General features: G+C 36.4%; 1 protein-coding gene across 1 annotated transcript; it reads right to left on the reverse strand.

The window, feature by feature from the left end:
• Nucleotides 1-26,599, reverse strand: si:ch211-11n16.2 (zinc finger FYVE domain-containing protein 1). Its single transcript, XM_056474311.1, has 11 exons — nt 26,405-26,599; nt 19,985-20,489; nt 16,865-17,082; nt 13,309-13,415; nt 9,483-9,591; nt 7,826-7,923; nt 7,632-7,749; nt 7,394-7,564; nt 5,477-5,666; nt 3,887-3,985; nt 1-1,374 (listed from the first exon to the last, which is right to left on the reverse strand). The coding sequence occupies exons 1-11, from the start codon at nt 26,519-26,521 to the stop codon at nt 1,142-1,144; spliced, it is 1,965 nt and encodes a 654-aa protein (XP_056330286.1). The 5' UTR covers nt 26,522-26,599; the 3' UTR covers nt 1-1,141.
• Nucleotides 26,600-27,009: the final 410 nt, after the last annotated feature.

The following is a 27,009-nucleotide window of genomic DNA, read 5'->3' on the forward strand; positions in this document are numbered from 1 at the left end:
TATATGTGTTTTATTCTATAAATGTCTGATAACAAATTTCCACATTTGGAATAAGAATACTGAAAAAAAGGAAAAGGAAAAAACTATTTTGCCAGAAAAACAATGTTTTTTGTTGTTGTTGAAACATAAAAACCACCACATTTTGATTTCTGAGCTCTTCTGAAGTTAAAATGTTTGTACTGTGTTGTCTAAAATGAATATAAAGATGTTTACAAAAATGTTTTAATTAAAACCATTTTGTTGTGAATTAGCAATTAATAAGAAATCTCATCAGTATAAGTTAAACCCTTTACTCAAACACATAACCAGGGTGCGAATTATATATTGGTGACCCGGTGTAAAACATGCTTCAGTTTCAGTGTTTTGAGAGATTTTTAGTGTGTTCTGATCTACAGTATACTCCGATTTGCTATTTTCAGAGGTTACTGTAGGTCAAACTATACAAACTCTGCAGCAATTCTACTTTACTTTTAGGCTGTATGTAGAAACAAACAGCTATCTTACAAGAAAAGAGTCTTTTGAACACTTACGGTGTCTATCGGTGCTGTAGATCTGCCAGTTTCCGACTTTTCAATGATTTTTTTCTCTCGCATAGACTGATTTTGTGTTCCTAATGGTATGAACCATTATAGGGGTGGTCATATGCATGTTTATATTATCTATTGCTTTAATTATAAATATTATTTAAGATACAGATCAGAGAAAACTATTTCTCACTATTTAAAGGACTGACCCCCCCATACATGTTGTTTTGATGGCCTTCGGGGGGGGATCAAGCATTAATTGGGGGGGTCAATCCCCAACCTAACCAAACCCCCTGTAATTCGCACCCTGCACATAACTATAAACTGTTAACCCAGAGAAACAGACTTTTTCCATAGCTGTGTATGTGGAAAGTCAAGTATAGTGAACTAGATTTTGGGATGTATAAAATGTGCTTAATTATGAATCTCAATAACTCTACAAATTATTGTCATTATGCAACATATAATTATTAGTTTTTCTCTTGATTCAGAGATCATCCCTCTCAGCCTGAGTGTTTGTCTGTGTTCTGCAGTGAGTTTCATCTTCCTCCAGCCTCGTGTAAGGCTTGTAAATGGCCTATAACGTGGATGTGAGCTCCGGGACGGGAGCTGGAGGGTCACAATGAGTCCCGGATTTCAGCGCAGGTGTCACACACTCGCACTGGATGGTCCCAGCCACGGGATGGCACAGCTCTGGTCTTACTGGAGCAGTTTCCACACACACCTTCTCCACATGCCCGGCAGTGGTGTTTAGACATGCTGGGGGTGAAAACTTTAGCACAGCAGTGGCACTGGGTGATCTCATGGTCTGGGACCCAATAGTCTGGTCTCGCAACTCCCTTTATGAAGCCTGTAAAGAGCATAACGAGTTCAATCACAATTTCTACATTCAGTTTTCATTTTATTTACTTTATTAACGTTTTTTGACGTTATTTAACGAAATTAACATAACACAAGCAAACCATATGATATTCATGATCCATAAGTATTTTTTTCTTCAATGATTTAAGTTTATCTACACTTTCTGTTTTCTTTAGTTTTATGTTTGTACTTATTTTATCGTGCAAAATATAAATGTGCAAAACATTTTTAAAAAAGTCAAATGAGGGATACTGCGCATGAGTTTTTGCATAGTGATGTACTGATGGACTATTTTCTTAATTTCTGGGGATGAAATGACTAATTATAGCAGTTATATATTTGTACAGTATTCAAGTATTCATAGCGCTTCACTTTTTCCACATTTTTCATGTTCCAGCCTTATTCCAACATGGATTAAATTGATTTATTTCCTCAAAATTCTACACACAATCCCCCATAATGACAATGTGAAAAAAGATTTTTTGAAATTGTAGCAAATTTATTAAAAATAAAACACCTGAAAAATCACATGTACATAAGTATTCACAGACTTTGCTCATTACTTTGTTGATGCACCTTTGGCAGCAATTACAGCCTCAAGTCTGAATATGATGCTACAAGCTTGGCACACCTGTCTTTGGGAATTTTTGCCCATTCCTCTTTGCAGTACCTCTCAAGCTCTATCGGGTTGGATGGGCAGCGACGGTATTCAGTCATTTTCAGATCTCTCCAGAGATGTTCAATAGGATTTAGGTCTGGGCTTTGCCTGGGCCATTTCAGGACATTCACAGAGTTGTTGTGAAGCCACTCCTTTGATATTTTGGCGGTGTGCTTTGGGTCATTGACCTGCTGGAAGATGAACCGTCGCCCCAGTCTGAGGTCAAGGGCACTCTGAAGCAGGTTTTCATTCATCATTCAGGATGTCTCTGTCCATTGTTGCTTTCATCTTTCCCTCTATCCTGACTAGCCTTCCAGTTCCTGCTGCTGAAAAACATCCCCACAGCATGATGCTGCCACCACCATGCTTTACTGCAGGGATGGTATTAGCCTGGTGATGAGTGGTGCCTGGTTTTCTCTAAACGTAACACCTAGCATTCACTCTATAGAGCTCAATTTTAGTCTCATCAGACCAGAGAATTTTATTTCTTATGGGGTGAGAGTCTATCAGATGCCTTTTGGCAAATTCCAGGCGGGGAGTGGCTTCCGTCTGGCCACTCTACCATACAGGCCTGATTGGTGGATTGCTGCACAGATGGTTGTCCTTCTGTAAGGTTCTCCTCTCTCCACTGAAGAACGCTGGAGCTCAGACAGAGTGACCATCGGGTTAATAATCACCTCCCTGACTAAGGCCCTTCTCCCCCGATCACTCAGCTTAGATGGCCATCCAACTCTAGGTAGAGTCCTGGTGATTCCAAACATCTTCCACTTACAGATAACGGAGGCCCCTATACTCACTGTCAACCCTGGGACCTTATCAACTGAATTTACCACAGGTGAACTCCAATTAGGCTGCTGAAACATCTCAAGAATGATCAGTGGAAACAGAATGTACCTGAGCTCAATTTAGAGCTTCTTGGCAAAGGCTGTGAATACTTATGTACATGTGATTTTTCAGGTTTTTATTTTTAATAAATTTCCAACAATTTCAAAAAAATTTGTGTAGATTGTGTATTGTGTGTAGGATGTGGAGGAAACAAATTAATTAAATCCATTTTGGAATAAGGCTATAACATAAAAAAATGTCGAAAAAGTGAAGCGCTATGACTACAGGGTGGGCCATTTATATGGATACACCTAAATAAACTTATTGGGAATTTCACAAGAAAAAACAATGGTGTGCTTGGTTTTAACATTACTTTATTCTTTCATGAGTTATTTACAAGCCCCCTCACATATACTGATGTGCCACAAACAGGACGTTAATTTCACCAACTATTCCCATTTTATTAAGGTGTATCCATATAAATGGCCCACCCTGTACTTTACGGATGCACTATATATCAAAAATACAGTTGATAAGGCAATAAGGCAAAATGATTAGGCCTTAGAAACATTTAGACATTAGAAACATTTCCCAAGTGATGTTTAACAGAGCAAGGGCATTTTCACAGTATTTCCTATCATATATATATATATATATATATATATATAAATATTATATGCTAAGGTCAATATTATTAGTCAGATATTTTCCAGCTTTTAAATTGCACTTAAGCTAAACACTGGTATCTTGTAAAATAAATAGTAAAATATTATGTTATAATAAACTAGTGAAATATTAGTTATTAAATCTACTGTTACAAAAATCCTCTCCATTATTCTCCAATTAAGTATTACAATTTCAAAGGATTGCTAATAATTTAAATCATCTTTTTTTCCTGTGTCATATTCATTGTATATTGTTTATTATATTTAGTCGACCTGTGCTGTTTTTGTTTAAGTTTACTAAATGTCTGGGAAATGTCTTTGTCAGATATTATAAGTTTACTGGTATCACTCACAGAGCGGGTAGTCGACTGCGGTGGACACCATGTCAAGAGTGGACTGGGCCACTTCTGTCACTCTGCGGGCCACTAGTGTCCGGGGCTCAGTACTGGACACTGTAGGAGAGAAGAACGTATTGTTTTAGTTCAAGAAACCAGTAAGCATCCAGTAATGACAGAGTCAACTGAACTCAATAACCCTGAGAAAATATTCAATAATGATTTGACACGGCCATTAAGCACATGCTGAATCAGTCAAGATTTGTGAAAACACAAACAATAGCATGTAACAATCACATGCAGCTCTTTGGAGCCTCTGATACTCATTTAATGTAGGATTGCACAAAATACAGAAATAAAATCAGCATGGCTTAGTGTTACTGCCAATATAGCGTGAACTGTGATTAATGCAACTCTGTTTTATTGGTAGTGTAAGAGGTTTGTGTTGGCTCCTGTAACCAAAGTATGAACACCTACAGTTAAAAAAAAAGAAGTAAAATAGCAGCAGCAAGTCTATGAGTTGCTTTTCAAGCTTTTAAAAATATTTTCATTCTGAACCTCCTAACACAACTAACACAACATTTATTATTTATTTTATTTTACTAAATTGATACCTTTAATCAGCAAAGATGCATTAAATTGATTTACAATGTCACAAAAGATTAAATTTCAGATAAATACTGCAATATTTTAAAAATATTTCACAGTATAAAGGTTATTGCACACTGAATCCGAAATTTTCATACATAATTTTCACACGTTAAAAAATTTATTCGACCTCACGTTTTTCAATAGTATTGACACACTGCCGCTACTGGTTTACATTTTTTCTGCTTTTTGCATCCGAAAAAAGCTCTTTGAGAGGTGTTTTGACAGTTCAGAGCCATCGTACAAGCGAAAAGCTAAATACAGAATGCCGTCATTTGAGCTACAGATAACTTTATCACAAACACAGTGCATAAAATAAAGACAGAATGTGGCGGACAGTTGAGAACCCCTATGCTGGATTCAGTGATTGGCGCACCTCTCCCCTGCTGCTGCTTGGCATGTGTGTGTCCATACATATGACGTACTGCCTATAGACATTATAATAGAAAGCATGGTCTGCTTTCGTTCCATTGTTTCGACACGTTACATATGAATACGAAAAAAAAACGCATATGAAAATTTTGGACTTCACTGTGTAAAGACCTTTACTGTTGTGATATTAGTTTTATATTTCATTAAATAAATGCAGCCTTGGTGAGCATAAGATAAGTTCATATCAATAACACAAATAAAAACATATGCGTTATAATGCGTTTCTTATCATTTCATTGGTGTCAATCCAAACAGCCTACACAATACAAGAACAGAGAGATAATTCATTATTAATCACAAACAATATTAATAATGTAGAAGTATTATTAAAACCAATACACTATTATTTAATTTATTACACTAATATTTAATTAGATAACATATTAATAAATTTTACAACACTATTGAAGTCTTAAATAGCAGGATTTTGCTATTATTACAATCCTAGTTTAGTAGCAAATCTGCTATGGCATAGTGTTCATATGGTTCAACTTTAAAGAGTGTTTCTAAAAAGAGCAGTCTCCTCACCCTGTCCACCGTGTTGTGGTCCTCCCTGCCGGTAACAGGCATCACACACTCGTACGGGGGTGCCGCCCCATCCTCTCTCAGGCACCGGCATACTGTGAGTAGAGCAGGCCTGACAGAAACCCTGACCACAGGCTCGACAGTGATGCTTCCTCTCCACCTCCTCAAACACACGCTTACAGCCGTGACACTCCTGAAACACAAACAAACTGCTGTTTTTACACGAGAAGTTAAAAGATTTGTAATTGTTTCATAGATCTTTCATTCAGTTTCAAGGAAATTCATACATAATGTGCCCAATTATGCTTTTTTGAACAATAATAACATAATATAGATGTTTGTGAATCTAAAAAGTCTGCAAAGGTCAAAGTGTATGACAAATACAGTTCTTGTTTCTTAAAAAGTCCATGTAAAATCATAGTTTGCTATGAAAGAATGCTGTGCAAAAAGAAAGACCCGCCTCGAGTTTACTTATATTAATATAATATATTGTTTATTTAAGCAAAAAGTATTTGTTCAGGCACCATTTTAAAAGTACCGATTTGGCACTGGGTTATGACTAAACTTAAAGATAAATTTTGGCAATTAATTTCATGTGCATTTTGTCAGTAAAGCTGGTTGTGTAACCAGCAGTAAATCTCTAGTACATGCTTTCAGATGGAGCAGCATTTACTACACAGAGCCATAGTTCACTGACAGAATCACATTTATTATAACAGACGATTTTATCGATTGTCCTCTGGCTTTCAGAGGAGATTTACTATTGATCACAGAACCCTGCACTGAAAAGATGACAGTGATTCCAACGGTAAAGACTGTAAAAATGCTAAAGTAAAAGAAAAAATCCTATTCAGCAGTAAGTTTCCTTAATATATATGGTGAATAACTAAGTTCATCAAGATTCTTTGGATTCATCTTCAATGCCTCCTCCATCTTACCACAGACATGCTCAATAACGTTCATGTCTGGTGACTGGGCTGGCCAATCCTGGAGCACTTTGATCTTCTTTGCTTTCAGGAACTTTGATGTGGAGGCTGAAGTACGAGAAGGAGTGCTGCTGAAGAATTTGCCCTCTCCTGTGGTTTGTAATGTAATGGGCAGCACAAATGTCTTAATACCTCAGGCTGTTGATGTTGCCATTCACTGTGCAGATCTCTCGCATGCCCCCATACTGAATGTAACCCTAAACCAGGATTTTTCCTTTATCAAACCTGACCAATTTCTTGTGAATCTTGGGTCCATGCGAGTTTCAATAGGTCTTCTGCAGTATTTGTGATGATTGGGATGCAGGTCAACAGATGATTCATTGGAAAAATCTACCTTCTGCTACTTTTCCAAATGATCAAAAAGTAATCAAGCTATTATTTGTTGCTCTAACAACTGGGATCGATGACAAGACTTTTGTCATGTACTGTATATTAATATGCTTGTTTTCTGCTTGTGTCATCATAAGACTTTCTCATCCACACCTGCTTATGGTTGTGTTTTTGTCTGCATAACAAGGTAAAGTTGTTATAGTAGTACAATAATTTACTGTACAATTGAGATATTTCTTTCTACTATTACGTCTTTAGTATATTTTTAAATGGTTAAATTCCGGCAATTACAGCTGTCATTATTTTACCGTAAATTTATTTTTTTTTTTTATTGTGTGCTCACCTGACAAGATGTGCATGACATACATAGCTTTTGCTAAATTGCGATTTCAATTTCATGTTGATTTATCGTCCCAGCCCAATCACTGATATCATCATACAGTATTTTAATTTGGTGCTTTTGATCTTGCAAATATGTAAACCTACTATAAGAGATCTCCAAACTTTTAAACTGTGCTCAACTGTGCTATAGGTCTGTCCAGCACCATCATAATTGTGGTTCAACAATCTCTCTCTCAATTTCCAACAGAGCACATGAACTCACACTGATTTCAGCATTGGGTTTCCAGTAAGGTGGAGCCACCTGGTCTGTGAGCCACGCGGCAACGGCTTTAGTCGGGCCTGAACTGTATTCTGTCACCGACTGAATAATGTAGTTCATTCCATCCAAAACCCGCTGAGCTGCATTCTGATGGTCAGTCTGGAAGGCATCAGTCTACAAACACAAACACATTAACCACTGTGAGCATCAGCAGACTGAACACATGAACAGAAACACTCACCCCCTGCCAGACGTGCTTGACCTCTGGCCGTACCACACTGCTCTCCGGGTCTTGGTTGCCCATCCAGTACTGTCTGCTGCGGTAGATGATCCCACAGCTTGCACACTCTAAAACGTACCTGGAGAACAAGAGCTGGATGAGGAACGTGGATAAGGAGCAGCTTCAGAGATAGCAAAAAACAGCATCTCACTCACCCGGACCAAGCATACTTGGCCAGACCAAACCACGGGTTGTCTGTGGAGGCAGATGTTTTGGGGATGACAATCACTTCCCTTCCGCTTTCATAGCACTTCTGGATGGGGCAAAATAAATGGTTTATAGAGGCTATTAAATCATACTTTTGATGCAAATTGAGTCATTTCATCCACAGTAGACTGCTACTGCAAGCATATTAAATTGAAAGCATAATTAACTGAGAAAAGTACTGGCAAATCAATGTAAAGGGTTGGTCTAAATTTTAATTTAATTCCTCTTTGTGTGAATTAGTGATATGAATAAATGCATGTTTGCAGCATAGCTAAAAACTTGTGCAAATACTTTTTTGAAAGTATAGCATAATTAAAATAATATGTAAAATAAATTCAACAAATGAGTAAATGATAAAACATGAATAAAACAAAACACATAAAAACAAAAATTGAACTTAACAAAAAACTAAAATCGTAACTTACCAGTAGCCATTAAATTTCATGAATTTTTTTATGCTACTATGGATGCCATCGGCTACCGCTTTCTAACAATCTTCAAAATATCTTTTTTGTGTTCAACAGAAAAAAAAAAAACTTAAAACAGCTTTGGAGTAAAACAAAACCACAACAAATTTAAGCAATAAAAAAGTAAAAATAATAACATAATCAAGATAAAACTAAAGTATAACAAACAAAAAAACCAAATGTGTTCAACAGAAAAAAACAGCTTTGTAAAACACTAAAACAACAAATTTAAGCATTAAAAAATTTAAATAATAACATTCAAGATAAAACAAAAGTAAAACAAATAAAAACCAGAATTTTTACAAACAAAAAAACAAATGTGTTAAACAAAAAATAAAAAATTAAAAGCTTTGGAGTAAAACACTACAACAACAAATTTAAGCATTAAAAAGTTAAAATTATAACAATCAAGACAAAACAAAAGTAAAACAAACAAAAAAATCCTTTTTTTTTTTTACAAACAAAAAACCAAATGCGCTCAATAGAAAAAACAAACTCAAACAGTTTGGAGTAAAACAATACCACAACAAATTTAAGCATTAAATAAAATAAGTTAAAATAATAACATAATCAAGATAAAACTAAAGTCAAACAAACTAAAACACATAAAAAAAATACAAGAATAAAATAATGAACTCAATTAAAGCTCAAAATAATAATAGAAAAACTAAAATGAAACAAACAAAGAACCCAGATTTTTATCAACAAAAACCCAAATGTGTTCAACAGAAAAAAAGAAACTTAAACAGCTTTGGAGTGAAACAACACAACAAAAAATTTAAGCAATAAAAAAGTAAAAATAATAACAATTAAGATAAAAGTTAAAAAAAAACAGCACCACGTTTTTTTACAAACAAAAAACCCAAATGTGTTCAACAGAAATAAACAAACTCAAACAGCTTTGGAGTAAAACAACACCACAACAAATTTAAGCATAAAAATAACGATCAAGATAAATCTAAAGTGAATCAACAAAAAAACCCAAATTAAAAATACAAGAATAAAATAATGAACTCAATTAAAGCTCAAAATAATAATAAAACTAAAATGAAAAACAAACAAAAATGATCTAAATAATAATAATTAAAAAATTAAACAAAACAGCAGTCTTAACCTCACAGCAGTTGGAAGTCATTACCTTACAGATGAGGACTTTATTGTTGTACTGGTGGGCATATTGGCATAATCCATCAGCCATGTGAGGGACCCCATCTTTCCGGTGGTTCATGCCATTCTTACACCGAACACTAAAGCCATTGATTTTTGGAGAGGTTAGAAATGATTTTCTAGTAGTTAAGCACTCTTGAACAGTACTGCTCTATTAAGTCACACACACACACACACACGCGCACACGCACACACACACACACACACACACACACACACACACACACACACACACACACACACACACACACAGAAGTAAAAGAAAAAACAATAACAAAATAAATAACAAGCAAGAACAATAACAAAAGACTCAAGATCTAATCAAATTCAAGTGTGCAGAGAAATTTCTCTTCTACTCATTTCCATATACTAGCTTTACATGCTGAATAAAGATCCAAGTTCTAACTGTGAACTATCAAATTATAATGTGGCTCAATGCTGATGTGATGAAAACAGAGTGTGATGTTTGACAACGCAGCAATTTCTGTGATTTATGATGTGTAAAACACACTGCATCTGTGTGGAGCGTTCAACAAAACCTGCACATTAAGGCAAGACACTGCAGGTGAATAGAGTAAAAAGTAAAAAACAAAAACTGTAATAACGGACCCTTTTTACAAGCCTGTTATGATTAGTTTAACGGTCATCAGCATCTTAAATCCTTGAAAGCTTTTAATATTTAGATTTTTTTTAAACATGTGAATATTCATATCCATTTATGAATGTATTATATCATCTTTGCTTCAAATTACAAAAAACTAATTACTGCTTACGCGAGGTGTTTCTAAAGCCTAGTTCACACTACATGACTTTAAACATCGGCAGATCGCTGTGCCGTTCACACTATTTGTGTCTTTTTCACTGTGGTATTCACACTACGTGATACTACGTAAATAATCCACAAGCTACCAAACCACAGCCAATAAAATTTTGAGGGAGGAGTCGTCAGAAAAAGCTGAACACTGTTGGCTGCTTGTGTGCTGATTACATCACTGACAGTGTTTCAAGCTTTCAAGAAAGCATTTAAAACCATCATCAATCAGCTCATGCATCAGCGGATCAATCACTCATCTGCAAGGCTCGAGTGGATTAAAACACAGAGAGTTAAATTTTTGTAATTAAATAACTCTTTGAATTAACATATCAATAACACCCTGACGTTTTCTAAAAATCTGTGTATTTCTTTCTAACATTGTTATTCTTTTAAATCACTAAACAGTAAAGAACTGAGCATTTCTACCTTTAATTACCATATTGGTCAAAATGACAGCATGCATGTCTGCTACTTTTCGCTGTGACTTTAAATATGCATGCACTTTCTGATAGCAAAAACATAAAATTACTTCAGATATATCTTTCAAAACAGCATATTCTGTGCTGCAAAATAGCTCCTGTTTGAAAGGGAATTAAGTGAGGCCCAGACCTGTGCGTGTTCTAGTCTCTTAACAACAAATTAATAGGCTGTATTACCAAAGAGATAATATTTTTAGGGTAATGGTGTCATAATATATGATGTCAGACATTCAGAGCTTAATTTTAATATCTCAATAGAAATTTTAAATGTAAATATGATGTGACAATATGACGTTTTATATGAGAACGGTCAGTGACCAGTATGGTAATTCTAATAGTTCTAGAATTCTAGTTCCCCTGTTAATATAGCCTACTCTCGTGTCCGTGTTAACGCGGAATGAAGTGAGTGCATCGATGCCCATTCTGGCCAATCACAGACGTTTTTGTTGAGCTCCTGAGCACATAGGCATTCAGCTCATGCTAATATGCTCTCTCATTGGCTTCAGCTCGTCACTACATCTGACCGCACGTGGGGTCGAGTCGGCTGACTGCTCTGGAATATTCAGCATGCTGGATATTGGATTTCCTTCTGCGAGGAGTCGGCAACGCTTCACCGAGCCTCTTTGATGCGTTGTTCAGTAGTTCACACATAAAGACTGGCGAGCACCCAGCACCTGCAGATTTTTTCACAGCCCGATCTGTCAGCGAGCTCGTTAACTTCCAAATCAGGCTCAAATCGGCTTAAAATCCTGTAGTATCAACTAGGCTTAATGCAGTGTCTATGGGACAAGACAGTAAACGACGTTATTCTGTCCTCTGGCTGCCATCATCAGTCTTTTTTGATGCACCTTTGGCAGCAATTACAGCCTCAAGTCTTTTTGAATATGATGCCACAAGCTTGGGAAACCTGTGTTTGGGATTTCTTGCCCATTCCTCTTTGCAGTACCTCTCAAGCTATATCAGGTTGGATGGGAAGCGATGATGTACAGCCATTTTCAGATCTCTCCAAAGATGTTCAATAGGATTTAGGTCTGGGCTCTGGCTGGACTACTTAAGGACATTCACTGAGTTGTTGTGAAGCCACTCCATTAATATTTTGGTGGTGTGCTTTGGGTCATTGTCCTGCAGGAAGATGAACCGTCGCCCCAGTCTGAGGTCAAGAGCACTCTGAAGCAGGTTTTCATTCAGGATGTCTCTGTACATTGCTGCATTCATCTTTCCCTCTATCTTGACTAGCCCTCCAGTTCCTGCTGCTGAACAACATCCCCACAGCATGATGCTGCCACCACCATGCTTCACTGTAGGGATGGTATTAGCCTGGTGATGAGCGGTGCCTGGTTTTCTCTAAACGTAACACCTGGCATTCACTCCAAAGAGTTCAATTTTAGTCTCATCAGAACAGAGAATTTAGTTTCTTATGGTCTGAGAGTCCATCAGATGCCTTTTGCAAAATCCAGGCGGGGAGTGACTTCTATCTGGCCACTCTACCATACAGGCCTGATTGGTGGATTGCTGCAAAGATGGTTGTCCTTCTGTAAGGTTATCCTCTCTCCACTGAAGAACACTGGAGCTCAGACAGAGTGACCATCGGGTTATTGATCACCTCCCTGACTAAGGCCCTTCTCCCCTGATCACTCAGCTTAGATGGCAGGCCAGCTCTAGGAAGAGTCCTGGTGGTTCCAAACATCTTCCACTCACGGATGATGGAGGCCACTGTACTCATTGGAACTTTCAGAGCCGCAAAATTTTTCTGTAACCTTCCCCAGCCTTGTGCCTCAAGACAATCCTGTCTCAGAGGTCTACAGACAATTCCTTTGTCTTCATCAATCATGTCCAGTCACCTGAATTTACCACAGGTGAACTTCAATTAAGCTGCTGAAACATCTCAAGAATGATCAGTGGAAACAGAATGCACCTGACCTCAATTTAGAGCTTTAAGGCAAAGGCTGTGTTACCAAGAATAGAACAAATCATTGCTGTCAATTACTTCAGTCTACAATAAAAATAATTTAATAATTAAAAATATAGGTCAGGTCAGTATCCTCATCAGTAAATAAATAGGACTTTTAAGCAAATGTTACTTTAAGGAAAGTAATTAAATGTTCTTTTAAATAAAAAGTAAAAATTTTATTGAGATGGATTTTTGGAGATTGTATAAGTGTTAATGGCCAGATGGTGTAGCTATACATGAACAAAGGAAAATTAAGACCGTTTAAAAAAAATGTAAGACCTACAACACAACATTTCAGGAGATTTAAGACTTTTTAAGGTCTAAAATTTAGCTTTTGAGATTTAAAACATTTAAAGAATTTAAGATTCCGCTGATACCCTGGACATATTGTGCAGGCCTACTTTAAAAGTGTATTTTTTGAGGTTTGCTTTACACTACATTGAACAAAACACTTTATGAAAACCCAAAAATCTGCTTGCTTTGACTGTAGTGTCTCGCCTTAAAAACGGCCAGTCCATTTATAATGGGGAGCATGAAGCCTGTGTGGACTTACTTGCAGCTGAGACAGACTGATGGGCAAGTGAAATATTCATCAGGAAAGAAGGAGCATATGCTGAATTTGTCATCTGAGATCTCTCCGCAGAACCTGTCGCTCAGGGCCTGCATGAGAAAGCAGGGAGCAGTGAAGCGACACTCACAGACATGCTCAGTAGTGGACCACCCTCAACACATACATGCAAACACAGACCCCCAAAAACATTTCTGGACACTTCAGGTAGGGCTGGGTGAAACTGCAAAAATTTGGTATTGATCCAATAGCAAATAAATACAGGGTCAGTATCGCAGATATTGATACTGATTTTTTTTTTTACTTTTAAAAGCATACACTAGAACATACATGTGCATTTCTGTAAGGAAAAAGCAGTGTGTCATGATTCATAGGGTGAATATGTCATCAATACACTAAATCAATACATATAATAGAACTAAAAGATTTTGTGATTTATGCTCTCAAAGCACCTATAATAATTTAGCATGTGAATCAGTGAATAATAATTATTTTATTATTAGCTGAATTTGCAAACATGAAATTTAAACAGAATTATTACTGGAGAACGGTGAATGTTTGAAAACTTCCCTCCCTAATCTGGCTTGTGTTTGTTTCTAGAAATGGCTGAAATATATTACTGCCACTTCTTGTGATTATTTGTGTCTTTATGATACACTTTATATAAAAAACAATTGCAAAATGTATAAAATGTAAACCTTAGATATTTCTTTCCTTACAATATATATTTCTTTTCATACAATAAAGTAACATTAAAACATTATTAAGCTCTTAAGACCTCACAGCTGTCTTTTAATAATAATTCAAAACAATTAACATAATTTTTATTTACAGCTATAAAAATGTCCTCCACATAATGCTCCTACTTAAGCCCAATTTTTACTTCTGCGATTAATCAAATTGAAATTGCAAATGTGAGCAAAGCCGCGAATGTTGTGCAAAATTTATCAATGAAGCACAGAGTGATTTGTAGTAAAAATCTCCTCTGAAGGCCACGGGGCGCTCTCACTGGGAAACCCACACAAACCTGTCCAAATAAACATGAAGAACCCCAGTAAATCCCCTGGGCACAATAGCAGTTGCTTAATAAACATAAGATTTAAAAGCTTTCATTGATTCAGTGTGACTAATAAACACATTACTACGGACTAGTCTCACAGAAGGATTCATTTCAAACACTCGATGGTAGTTTTGAGGTGAGTCTGAACTAAAAACATGTTATTATATGTTGTTATTTCACAAGCAGCATTGACTACAGCCATAGTTCATCGACCAATTAAACAGAATTTAACACTTTAAACCTGTTTACTAATCGGTGTTTCAAATTCTGCTTCATCTGAACGCACATACATTGTAAAACCTCAAAAGTTAAGGTAACTCAAACCATTTAAGGAAACTGATTGCAACAAACCATTTAAGTTCTAAAACTACTCCAAATGAGTACTGTGAACTTACTCCAATTGAGTAAATGAAGCAATTTAAGCACAGTAAAACCCAATAAATGAAGAGAACTCAAACCAGCTGGGTACTGTAAAACTCAATAAGTTAAGGCAACTCAAATCGTTTGAGGAAACCGATTGCTACAATCCATTTGAGTTAAAAAACTAATCTATATGAGTACTGTGAACTTACTCCTTTTCAGTTGAAGTAATGAGGTATTTAATTAACTCATTACCTTCAACATCGAGTTCAAATCTCTTTTCAAATGAGTAGAATTAACTTTCACTCATTTCATTTGATAAAGTTGAATGTTGGGTTTTACAGTGTACTATAACCGGCTTTACTGACAAAATGCGCATAAAATTCAGGGTGCTTTCACACTTGGTTCAATTTCCTTGACCGAAGAGGTGGGAACCAGCGAATGTTCAACAACTTTAATCATAAAATAAACATTGAAGCAAAAATATCCATCCTGAGCTCCTCGGTTGGAATCGAGACTTGTTAAACACTCACTGGCCCTGGCCACACTTTTTGCCTCAATCTGCATTGTCGTTACGGGTAGTTACATTTTTTGAGTAGCGCAAATCAGGGTACAGCAAAGGGTATCCATCTGTATTATGCATGGGACGATAACCGGTTTTAAAAGTACACTGTGGTTTGGAAAAGTCAAGGTTTTAAAACCAATAAAATTTACCGGCAGCTAGCTCTCTGCAACTCTCACATGGTCGCCTGCTGAGGCTAAGCAGGGGTGCGCCTGGTCAGTACCTGGATGGGAGACCACATGGGAAAGCAGGGTTGCTGCCGGAAGTGGCGTTAGTGAGACCAGCAGGGGGTACTCCGCCTGCGGTCTGAGTGGCTCTTAACGCCCCAGTATAGTGAAGGGGACTCTATACTGCTCAGTGAGCGCCGTCTTTTGGATGAGACGTTAAACCGAGGTCCTGACTCTCTGTGGTCATTAAAAATCCCAGGATGTCATTCGAAAGAGAGTAGGGGTTTAACCCTGTCATCCAGGCCAAATTTGCCCACTGGCCTCTGTCCATCATGGCCTCCTAATCATCCCCATATCATAATTGGCTTCATTACACTGTCTCCTCTCCACCAATCAGTTGGTTTGTGGTGTGCGGTCTGGCACAATATGGCTGCCGCCGTGTCATCCAGGTGGATGCTGCACACTGGGGGTGGAGATTCTACCCAATGTGTAAAGCGCTTTGAGTGTCAAAAAAAGCGCTAGATAAATGTAAAGAAATTATTATTATTAATAACTGTTTCTGTTAAACCATTCCTATGGTATATGTAATTTTTTGTTTTTTTTATCTGTTGTCAAAGACTATTTTTTTTGGGGAAACAGTATGTCTAGCAGCAAAGGAGCATCCACATCAAGAGCTACCGGTCGGCCCATGATTCAGCAAATATTCAAAAAATCATTGCTTATAAACCAACTTCCAAGCATCCAGGCTTATTTTATATCCACAGAGAATAAAGAAATCCAAAGAAGCCTTTTAAAGTTGTAAAAAAATCAGTGTTTTGGAAACTAATGAATATAGCAGAAGTTAATGATTTATTATAATTATATAGCCTTATAATGATTTAACATATTTTCTGTTGCAAAGTATTTATAATTCTTCTTAAAATAAAATAAATATTTTGTTCAATAGGAAGAAAATAGTTGTGTTTTTTTACCCAGACATTTATAAAGAACATATTTAAGAGCTGTAATTACAATACTGTGAAACCGTGTTATTCTTATACCATCAGAATCTTGTAACGGCCCATGCCAATCTGTATGAAAACTATGTGCACTCGACAGAAGTATACATCAGCATTTACTATCTCGGAGCAGTTAATATTTTGGCGTTCAAATCAATCCGCCACCCCTAACTTACCAGTAGCCATTAACTTTGATTTATTTTTTTGATTGAGGCTACCGCTTTCCAACATTCTTCTAAATATCTTCTTTTGTGTTCAACAGAAGAAAAAAATCTAATATCTTTTGAACTACTTTAGTATGAGTGAATTAAATTTTTGCGTGAACTACCCAACTTAAGTGGCTAAAAATGTTTTCAGGCCACTCTCACAAAAACACACACACACAGATGTATACCTGCAGTGCACTGAACACAATGGCGGGCTGGCGCGGGGCTCTCTGGGATGTGTTGTTGACTTGCTGCTGGACAGTGTGCTGTAGCTGTGAGTAGTCTGTGGGAGGAGTGATGGTCTGTGTGCCCACATACTGAACCGAGCTGAAGGCGTCTGTGCTCTGGCCCAGGTCATGAAAGCGCTTCTGCAGCTGCGTGTCTGCCTGCCCGAGGCCTGAGCCGTCTGGAAGACAACAAAACACACATTTCAGGAGCCTGGCACACCTCTTCAGATGACACTAATTCAATCATTTCAAATTAAAAAAAGATGAACGACAGTTTTAGGAGCACTAACAGCTTATGTGATTTTACAATCCTTTTCATGAAGCAGGATTTACAGCATGAAAACAGGGGGTTTTGCCCAAGGGCATCACTGTAATTGAGCTGTATTGTGATGCCTGCAGCACCTGAGTCATTGCCTTTGGGATTTACCTGAAATCTAGGTTAGATAACAAGCTGATTAACCATTAAGCTGCTTCCAATGTTTTCAATTTTTTTGGAGAAATGACAAAAAGGAACGTACATTTTTATGAATATTTCTGTCCTTTGAAAATGTGACCTAATAAAATATTTTACTGTGTAATAAACTTTTATATGTGCAATGAGAGGAAATAAAATACTGTATCACACCTTGTATAATATATTTGTCTTTGTATTCATGTTGCTTTCACAATATTTGAAAATGCTGAAGACAAAGTCAAGAAAAGTGGTCTACACAATTGAAAATAAAAGCAATTTCCTTGCTGCAAAATGCAATAGAATGAAAAAAAAGAACTGTACTTATCCAGAGCGAGCAGAAGGGCTGCCAAAAATCACTCTGGACCCCTCACACCCAGCACACTGCCTCTTTGAACTTTTACCTTCTGGTCGACGCTACAGAGCACTGCGCACCAGAACAGCCCGACACAGAAACAGTTTCTTCCCTCAGGCAATCCATCTCATGAACACTTGATGATAATAATTGCGGAACCAACATCACTACTTGCTTTACACTTTTATACACATTTACACTTATTTAACAACACACTTTACATGCCAATTTGCACATAACAGCTGCACATATAACGTTGTATATAGTAATAAACAGGTACATACACTTGTCAATTTGTATATTTTCACTCACTACTTACTTCTATTTTTTTTTCAAAATATATTTATTATCTGTTTTTTGTCCTGTCTCTGTTATCCTGTTGCACTGTAGAAGCTCTGTCACCAAAACAAATTCCTCATGTGTGAACATACCTGGCAATAAAGCTCTTTCTGATTCTGATTCTGAAAATCTCCAGATGTTTAACATTCATTTACACTTGGGTTTTTTCAGCTTTTGATTTAGAAAATTTAACTCTTTGGTTTAATAATGTGACTTTTATTAACACTTTTTATAAAGTGACTTATATATATATATATATATATATATATATATATATATATATATATATATATATATATATATATATATATATATATATATATATATATATATATATATCTTGCAATATTGTCAAAAACACAGACTTTTCAACAAATAATTGTGATTGGCCAGATGGCCAGATTGGCGAGGACCGATCGAGTCATTGAATGTGTATATATATATATATATATATATATATATATATATATATATATATATATATATATATATATATATATATATATATATATATATAGTAGGGATGTCGATCTGCCGGAGATCGGTATCGGCCGATGATCACATTTAATGACTCGATCGGTCCTCGCCAATCTGGCCAATCACAATTATTTGTTGAAAATTCTGTGTTTTTGACAATATTGCAAGTTCACTAAAACCTGACTGGAATTATTAGATAAATTTATTTAACAAAATGTTAAAAAAATATTATTAACATGAATATTTAATAATATAACTTCTTGTAATTTACTTATTGCGATAAACAGTAGTTTGTAGAATTATTTCCTTTTAGTAAGTAATGGATTTATAGGTTTGCATTTTAACTTCTTATGCATCAAATATGTGCTTCAAACTTTTTCTGGATTGAGACATGTTGAATTCTTCTCTCATCATTTGCAGTGTTTCCAGATTGCATTGTTAATAATTTTTTATCTGTGCTATCTATTATGTTCTGTAAAGCTGCTTCTTACCATGACATGTTTGCAACTAATTGGTTAAAAGAGACGTGCTTAAGGGATTATATGCAGCATCCCTCATTTATTCTCCTAGATAAGGAGAGATGTCCACTTAAGTATCATACTTAGAGGGAAAATGTGCTTTACGCATTATAAAACATGAAGCATCTGAATCAGTACTCGGTATCGGCCGATTGCCATGACAAGGTATCGGTACTCTGTATCGGCTGCAAAAATCCCGATCGGAGCATGGCTAATATGTAGTTTCAAAATCTGAAAATAACAGAAAAAGTAATTTAAAAATCATTTAATAACGTTAATTTTAATATAAAAAATATTACATTTTAATAATACATAAGTAAATATGAATGAACTAACATGCCTTTAAATTAACTATAGTTAAAATAATCATTTTAAAAACATTCCTGTCAAATTACTTTAATTTTCTATGGGGCTATTTCCTCGACGAGATCAACACAGTTTAAAATGAACTTCAACGTTTATTCTAAAACATAATAATTATGCTTTTCATAATTAATAAGTATTCATGCATAATATTTGTATCATGCATACATATTAGACATTTTTACATTAAAATAATACATAAAATGAGTAAACATTATTATCTATTAGACCATGCACTTCTGATTAGAGACACTGAAACAAATTGAAATTCTCATCACTAACCAGACAAAAATAAAAGAGGGAACAATTGAGTTTGAAATGCAGCCTTTGCTTTAACTGACAGCTCATGTTTATCCTGTGGGACTCTACAGCAGTCTAAAACTCAGGACTTCTTCAAAGACCCCCCTGGATATGTGTTTGGGCCCCATAAGGTTGATGTGCAGACCCAAGTTGAAGCACCAATCTCTACGCCCCGGGCTAATCGTACAACAGCCTTTGGCAACAACATGTTTCAGAAAGTGCTGTATTCATATGGATAAACACTGCAGACCTTGTAAACAGCGCTTGTTCTGACTCACCCTGGCCCAACAGCTGAGTGCGGGACGTCTCCTGGAAAACAACGACGGCGGGTCCGAGGCTGGAGAGAGGCACGTCTAGCCCACATCGGCTCGATAGGGCACGGAGCTCAGGTGTGAAGTGCTTCAGGTAAGCGGCGGACGCGCTGCCAAGGAACTGAAACATGTCGTTGTGCAGCCTCTCGGCCCGTGTGCGGTAAATGACCACGTCTGATACGGCCAAGACCTTGAGCAGCAGACGCATGCGGCGGTTCTGTTGAGTGGCGGCCCCGAGCAGGCCCTCAGTGTCCAGCACAATCAGGTTCAGCTGCGGGTCATAAGCAGCCCATACGCCCACAGTGCAGGAGGATGGAGAGGGAGATGTGGCAAAAACCTCCTCGCGGTCAAAAAGCACATGGTTGAGAGTGTGGGACTTGCCATCACCTGTGTTGCCGAAGATGGAAACCACTTTGACTCCCTGAGCGCCACTGCAGCCCAGCTTCTGCAGAAAATGAGCTTCATTCTTTACCTGAGAGAGAGAATATGAAAGAGATCAAGATCAGAGCAACTGTCTGTCTGTGTCTCTGTCTACCCTATCTACATGTAGTCTATCCATCCATCTATCTGTCTATTTGTGTCTGTCTACCAGCCTGTTTCTTTCTTTCTTTACATGCATATATGTTGTCTGTCTGTCTGTCTGTCTGTCTGTCTATCTATCTATCTGTCTGTCTGTCTGCCTGTCTATCTATCTATTTTTTTCTTTACATGTCTATCTACATGTTGTCTGTCTGTCTATCTATCTATCTATCTATCTATCTATCTATCTATCTATCTATCTATCTGTCTGTCTGTCTGTCTGTCTGTCTGTCTGTCTGTCTGTCTGTCTGTCTGTCTGTCTGTCTTTTTTTTTACATGTCTATCTACATGTCTATCTATCCATCCGTCCGTCCGTCCATCCATCCATTTGTGTCTGTCTATCTACCTTTTTCTATCTTTCTTTCTTTACATGTCTACCTAAATGTTGTCTGTCTATCTAAATGTTGTCTGTCTGTCTATCTATCTATCTATCTATCTATCTATCTATCTATCTATCTATCTATCTATCTATCTATCTATCTATCTATCTATCTGTCTGTCTGTCTGTCTGTCTGTCTGTCTGTCTGTCGGTCTGTCTGTCGGTCTGTCGGTCTGTCTGTCTGTCTGTCTGTCTGTCTGTCTGTCCAGATTTGGAGGGGACACTCCTCCAAATAATTGAATTCAGATGTTCAAAGACCTTCCATGGACAGTGGTGCATAAAATCAAGCACCTACGCATGCATTACTGTTTATATGAACATTTGTGAAAGGATGCGTCACTCTCGGGGGCTAAGAGAATTCAAGCATGGAATTATGGTTACCACCTGTTCAACAAGTCCATTCATGAAATTTACTCACTACTAAATATTAAACTGTAAGCTGTTCAAACATGATGTGGTAAGCCATGTAAAAATCACAGAGCAGGGTTAGCAAAAGCTGAGGAACAAAGTGTGCAGAAGTCACCAAGATCTGCACACTTACAAACTTTATGTGGTTCAACAGATTAGCTGAAAAGCTTTAAGGAATGGGTTTCCATGGACGAGCAGCTGCATCAGGGCTTGAAATGAACTTTTTTTACTTGATAGCATTGGTTCTCCCAACTTCAAAAATTTAGGAGGACCCACCAAATATGAATGAGCACTACTATTACTACTAATACTAATCATTTACATTAATAGATTTACCATATTTGAAAACACAATTTGCACTAACAAAAACCAGCAACAGCAAATTAATGCCGCAATGACTTGTTATTAGTGCAATAATTCCATGATGAATAAATAATGAATAATGATAACAATAATAATTTACATTTCTCTCCATCTTGCTTCCACTTATTAATAACACAAGTTTTCTGCTACAAAGAGTTCAAAAAGATTAACAAAAATTAACTATGCACTATAACTATGCAAATGTAAGATTATAAAAAAAAAAAAATCTCATTCAAAACTGAGGGCAGCAAAGCAGTCATCAGTGCTATCCACACATAGACTTTACTTGTGCAGGCCGCCTAGGTATATTAATGGCCACCCAAGTATATTTAGTGACACTTGTTTTTTAATATTATTAACATAGTTTTACATTTTTTTGTATCTGCCCAATATAACCAAACATACGCGATCGATTAAGTACTGGAAAATAATTTTGCGCCTTTTCGGGACTTTCTTTCAGGGTTTCTTTCTTTTTTTAATTTTTGGCCTTTTTGCCTTTATTAGGTAGGACAGTAATGAGACAGGAAACAAAGTTGGAGAGAGAGAGGGGTAGGGTTGAGAAATGTCCTCGAGCTGGGATTATTACTCTGCATGCCATGACATATGTCGACATGCTAACCACTAGGCTATTGCGCCAATGGGCCCAGGTTTCTAAATCTCCTGAAATGTCAGGGATTCAACTTTTGCTTTCGCTTTCTAAAGCTCGTATGCGTTTTTGCATTACCTTTTTACTTAAGCCTACTTTCGCTTGGCTTCGCAGCTGACTGCGCACACAATCGTGAGAGCAACATTGAATATTTTTTTTTATCTAAACGACTGAGAAAAACTATATACTTGAAGAGGACGAAATAACTGGACTAAATTGGCTGCAAAATATATGTACACCATTAGTAATGGTTAATCAAGGCATTTGCTTTAGTTTGTTTTTCTTCCTTTCTCTGTCATTTATTTCTCATTTGCTGATTATTTTATTAATTTGATAATGTTAAGATATTACATAGGCTATTTTATATACATATTTAAAATGCTTTGGCATTCGAGTTTGCTTTGAACTTGAAAGAGAGAGAGAAGCAGATTTTACCTGTCAGTTGGTACACATGGCTCCTGAATAGCATAAATGTAAGAGAAATAGTGGATTTCTTTTTTTATTTCAACAGTCTTTTTATTTTTACTTTAACCTATTGAAAAGAAACAGTGTATAACAGTGTCATAATAAATAAAATTATTGTTAAAAATTAAATTATGTTTTGTTTGTCGCAAATAGTTTTTTATGAGATGTGGGTAAATGGTGTGTTTTAATCCGGCTACCACCGCAAGTATATTTCAAACCTGTGGGAAGCACCGAGTCATCATTCACTAAATGGAAAAATAATATGCATCTCAAGAACGGAAGAAAAGTAGATAAAACAAAAGAAAACAATTCTATAAGTTTTGGTTTGTGTCCATGGCAACAACCTGCGCACACTCGCTTGTGTTTGATAAAGTGAACATGAGTGTGTGCATGCTCGGCTCACCGTGGATTCTCCTGGTTCTCCCAATAGACACCCTAAGTCAGCGCAATACTGTTCTTTTTCATGAACTGCGGTATGAGCTATAACAGTAATAAAGGCAAGCTTCTTTAGTCATGGTGTATGCAGTGTTAAACTGCATTTAGCTGCCATTTGCACTGAACGCACAGTGAATGCAGTACCATTTTTAGCAGAGCCACTCTAAGTCTTTTAAGCACTCTCTGAAAACTGCACTCTCTCTGCTGGTGAATCAACATTTAACACATGATCAACCTTCTTCTGCACCATTATTTGTAACTTTAGGTGTTTTACAAACCTGGGTTCTTTTCATTCCCTCTTCTTCGGTCCTTTGCACAGTCATAGCTCAATGTCATCTGACATCAGAAAGGAGCGACTGAGTGATTGACAGCTAATATTAACCTAAGATGGGTCTTAGTATCAGCCTGGTATTAGCACACAGTGGTGAATCACATTTTAGAGAAATGAAAACAGGCTGCACTATAATCATTATATAGACTCTCATCAATGCTCATGAATATATTTTGAGGTCGCATGGATAAAATTTCGGGTGCATATGTGACCAAAATGGTTCAAACCCTGCGCATTCAAGAATACCAGGCCTTATATCACCAAGTGCAATGCAAGATGTGGTGGGGTAAAGTACACAGCCACTGACTCTAGAGCAGTAGAGACATGTTCTCTAGAGTGTCCAATCAAGCTTCTCTGTCTGACAAACAGATGGACAAGGTTTGAGGGTTGCCAGAAGAACAGTACTTGCCTGACTGCATTGTACCAAGTGTAAACTTTGGTGAAGGGGGATTATGGTTTGGGCTTGGCCCCTTAGTTCCAGTTAAAGTAACTCTTAATGATTCAGCATACCAAAACATTGCATGTAATTTAAGCCTCCCAAATTTGTGGGAAAAGTTTTGTTATTGCACCACCTTGACTGAGCTTGACTGTTATTGTTCCTTGACTGAGCACCAGTGCACAAAACAAGGCCCATGTATGCATGAACGAGCTAGTTTGATGTGGAGAAACTTGACTGGCCTGCACAAAGTCCTGATCTCAACCAGATAAAACACCTCTGGGAAGATTAAGAGAGTAGATTGTGAGCCAAGTATTGCCATTCAGCATCAGTGCAAAGGGTGGCCCAAATCAATATTAAACCCTACGGATTAAGATTGGGATGTCATTAAAGATCATGTGCATGAAAATGTTGATGTGCCAAAACGTTTGTCAATATTGTCTGTACATCTATCGATTCATTTATTAACATATCTACGCACCATGGCCTATCCTTCTTTTTATCAATTTCTATATTTGTTAATCGATATATTTGTTTGTGTTGTCTGCCATCTTCTATCATCTCCATCTATTATTATATTATGAATATTATTATTGTATGAATATATGATTTTAAATATATTCAACAGTTTACTGGTATAACAAAATTTTTACCAAAGCTTGCAAGGTATATAAAAATAGACAATAACAACAATATACTAATATATGACTTACTCTTACACAGAGTATGCCAATATAATAATATACCAAATCTAAATATTTGTGATCACAGTGTTTAACAGAAAATGTCTACATACATACACATCCATACTGTACAATACTAAGTAGTTTATGGAGCTAATAATATTCCAAAACAAACTGAATTTGGATTGTGTTCATTTGAATCACTGACAATTGTAATTTAATAAATCTGTATTTTATAGGATGTTAAAATTGTTTTAATTTTCTTAATTTGAATTTCATAACTTGAATATTGAACATATGAAATTTAAGACAACTGCATCTTTCAAGGCTAAATTTTTTTATAGACATATTTTCAAACTTCAGATTTTTGTCTTCTGAATTCAGACTGCAGATATCCAGTTTGTAAAAAATACAGTTTCAAGTTTTCAAGATGAAGAAATTCAGAACATCAAATTCAATATACTAAAATTCAAACCCAGAAATTTAGATCGTGAAATTCAGATTCAGCAGAAAGTAGGTCAGGGGTGATCAACAGTTAAGAGTAGTATAGATGTTTAATATTCAAGTTATGAAATTCAAGTTTCCAAAAAAATTTTAACAGCATATAAAAATTCAGATTTATTAAACTACAATTGTCAACAATTCAAATGAACACAATTCAAATTCAGCTTGTTTTGGCATATTATTAGCTCCATAGTGGTTCAGCTGACTGATCTGTAACACTTCCAAATTAAGCATTTGGATACATCTAAAATGCTAAAATGTATGCATCTTAATAATCAAAATATCTGCCCTATGTGTATTATCGGGTGTTTTTCTTTTGTAACAGGATGAGTTAGCAAGTTTTCTATCTGTAGAACTTCAGTCTTTCAGCACTTGTAAAAAAAACTTAAAGGGACAGTTCACCCATAAATTCAATTATGTCATCATTCATGACTGATCAATGAGTCATCCAGGCTTTTGTGTTCCACTGAGGAAAGAATGAAAGTCATACGGGTTTGAAACAAAAAGAGTAAGTACATAATGAAGCATTATTTTTAACTCTCTCTCTCTCTCTCTCTCTCTCTCTCTCTCTCTCTCTCTCTCTCTATATATATATATATATATATATATATATATATATATATATATATATATATATATAAACCGTAACAATCTCTCAGAGTGAGTAACTGATCATTTTCAAACTGGTTTCAGGAAAAAAAGTAAACTATTTGGAAGAAATTACAATTTTCTCACTATAAATACTTTATTAAGACTATATAACGGAATTACTTCACTAAATCATGTTATTTTACCAAATTAGCAGTCCTTTCTATCATCATGACGTGTACAGAAATATAGGATATAATTACACTATATATCCACACATATAAATAGCAACCAGCTTTTCTAAAGTTAAGGGTGAAAACACAATTGATTATGATCGATGAAAGATCCCATGTCAGTGACATGATGTTGTCAAACGAGCTCTCCCTTGTGTTTCAATAATGTTGACAGTTCAACGTTACTCATCCGAGTATTCTTTACATTACACCTTTTATAATAAGTAATGGGCCTTTTCGTGAACACCCAATCAAAGTGTATAACAACAACAAAGCCACGACATGTGCTGTTTACCTAGTAGCTTGATGGCTAACTCGGAAGCTAACAAAAACAAACCTGCAAGCTTTCGTTTTCGTCCACCAGGAGAAAACTCCGTCCATTTTCCTTCTGCTCGTCCATTTTAACAGGCCCGAGAGAAATCTCATCCATGTCTTTCAGCAGCATTTCAGACATGGCCAAAGATTTAAAACCATCACAACTCCGTCTAAGCTAGTTAGACTACTGTCCCAGGACTTACTACTGCTTCTACGGTAGTGCTGTCGGTAGGTGATTTTCAAGCCGAACTCTAGAGGGCGCTGTTGCTGCTCTATCAGGAGCCTTCATTGTGTATTAATGAACGCCCACTTACGCCCTCTAGAGGCTCTTCTGTTTTCTTTGTGTGTGCACAGGTTTATTCAGTAGTAAGAGGGAAAATAAAAGGAAGTCTGAATAAAATAACCTGTCAGAAAATCCTGTTATATAGATAATATATATATATTTTTCTAATTTTGTAAAAACATTTTATATTTTAGAATGTCAGTAGGAGAAGAGAGGATATTGCTGATGCTTTACTTTAGTTTGATGATTTCTTGCATTGCATTATTTAGGATCTAAAATCCCCTTGAAAATGTGCATATTTTGTATTCTGCAGAAAATCCCTCATGAATCAACAGGACATTTTT

Source organism: Danio aesculapii, chromosome 15, assembly GCF_903798145.1.
Source record: "Danio aesculapii chromosome 15, fDanAes4.1, whole genome shotgun sequence".
NCBI lineage: Eukaryota > Metazoa > Chordata > Actinopteri > Cypriniformes > Danionidae > Danio > Danio aesculapii.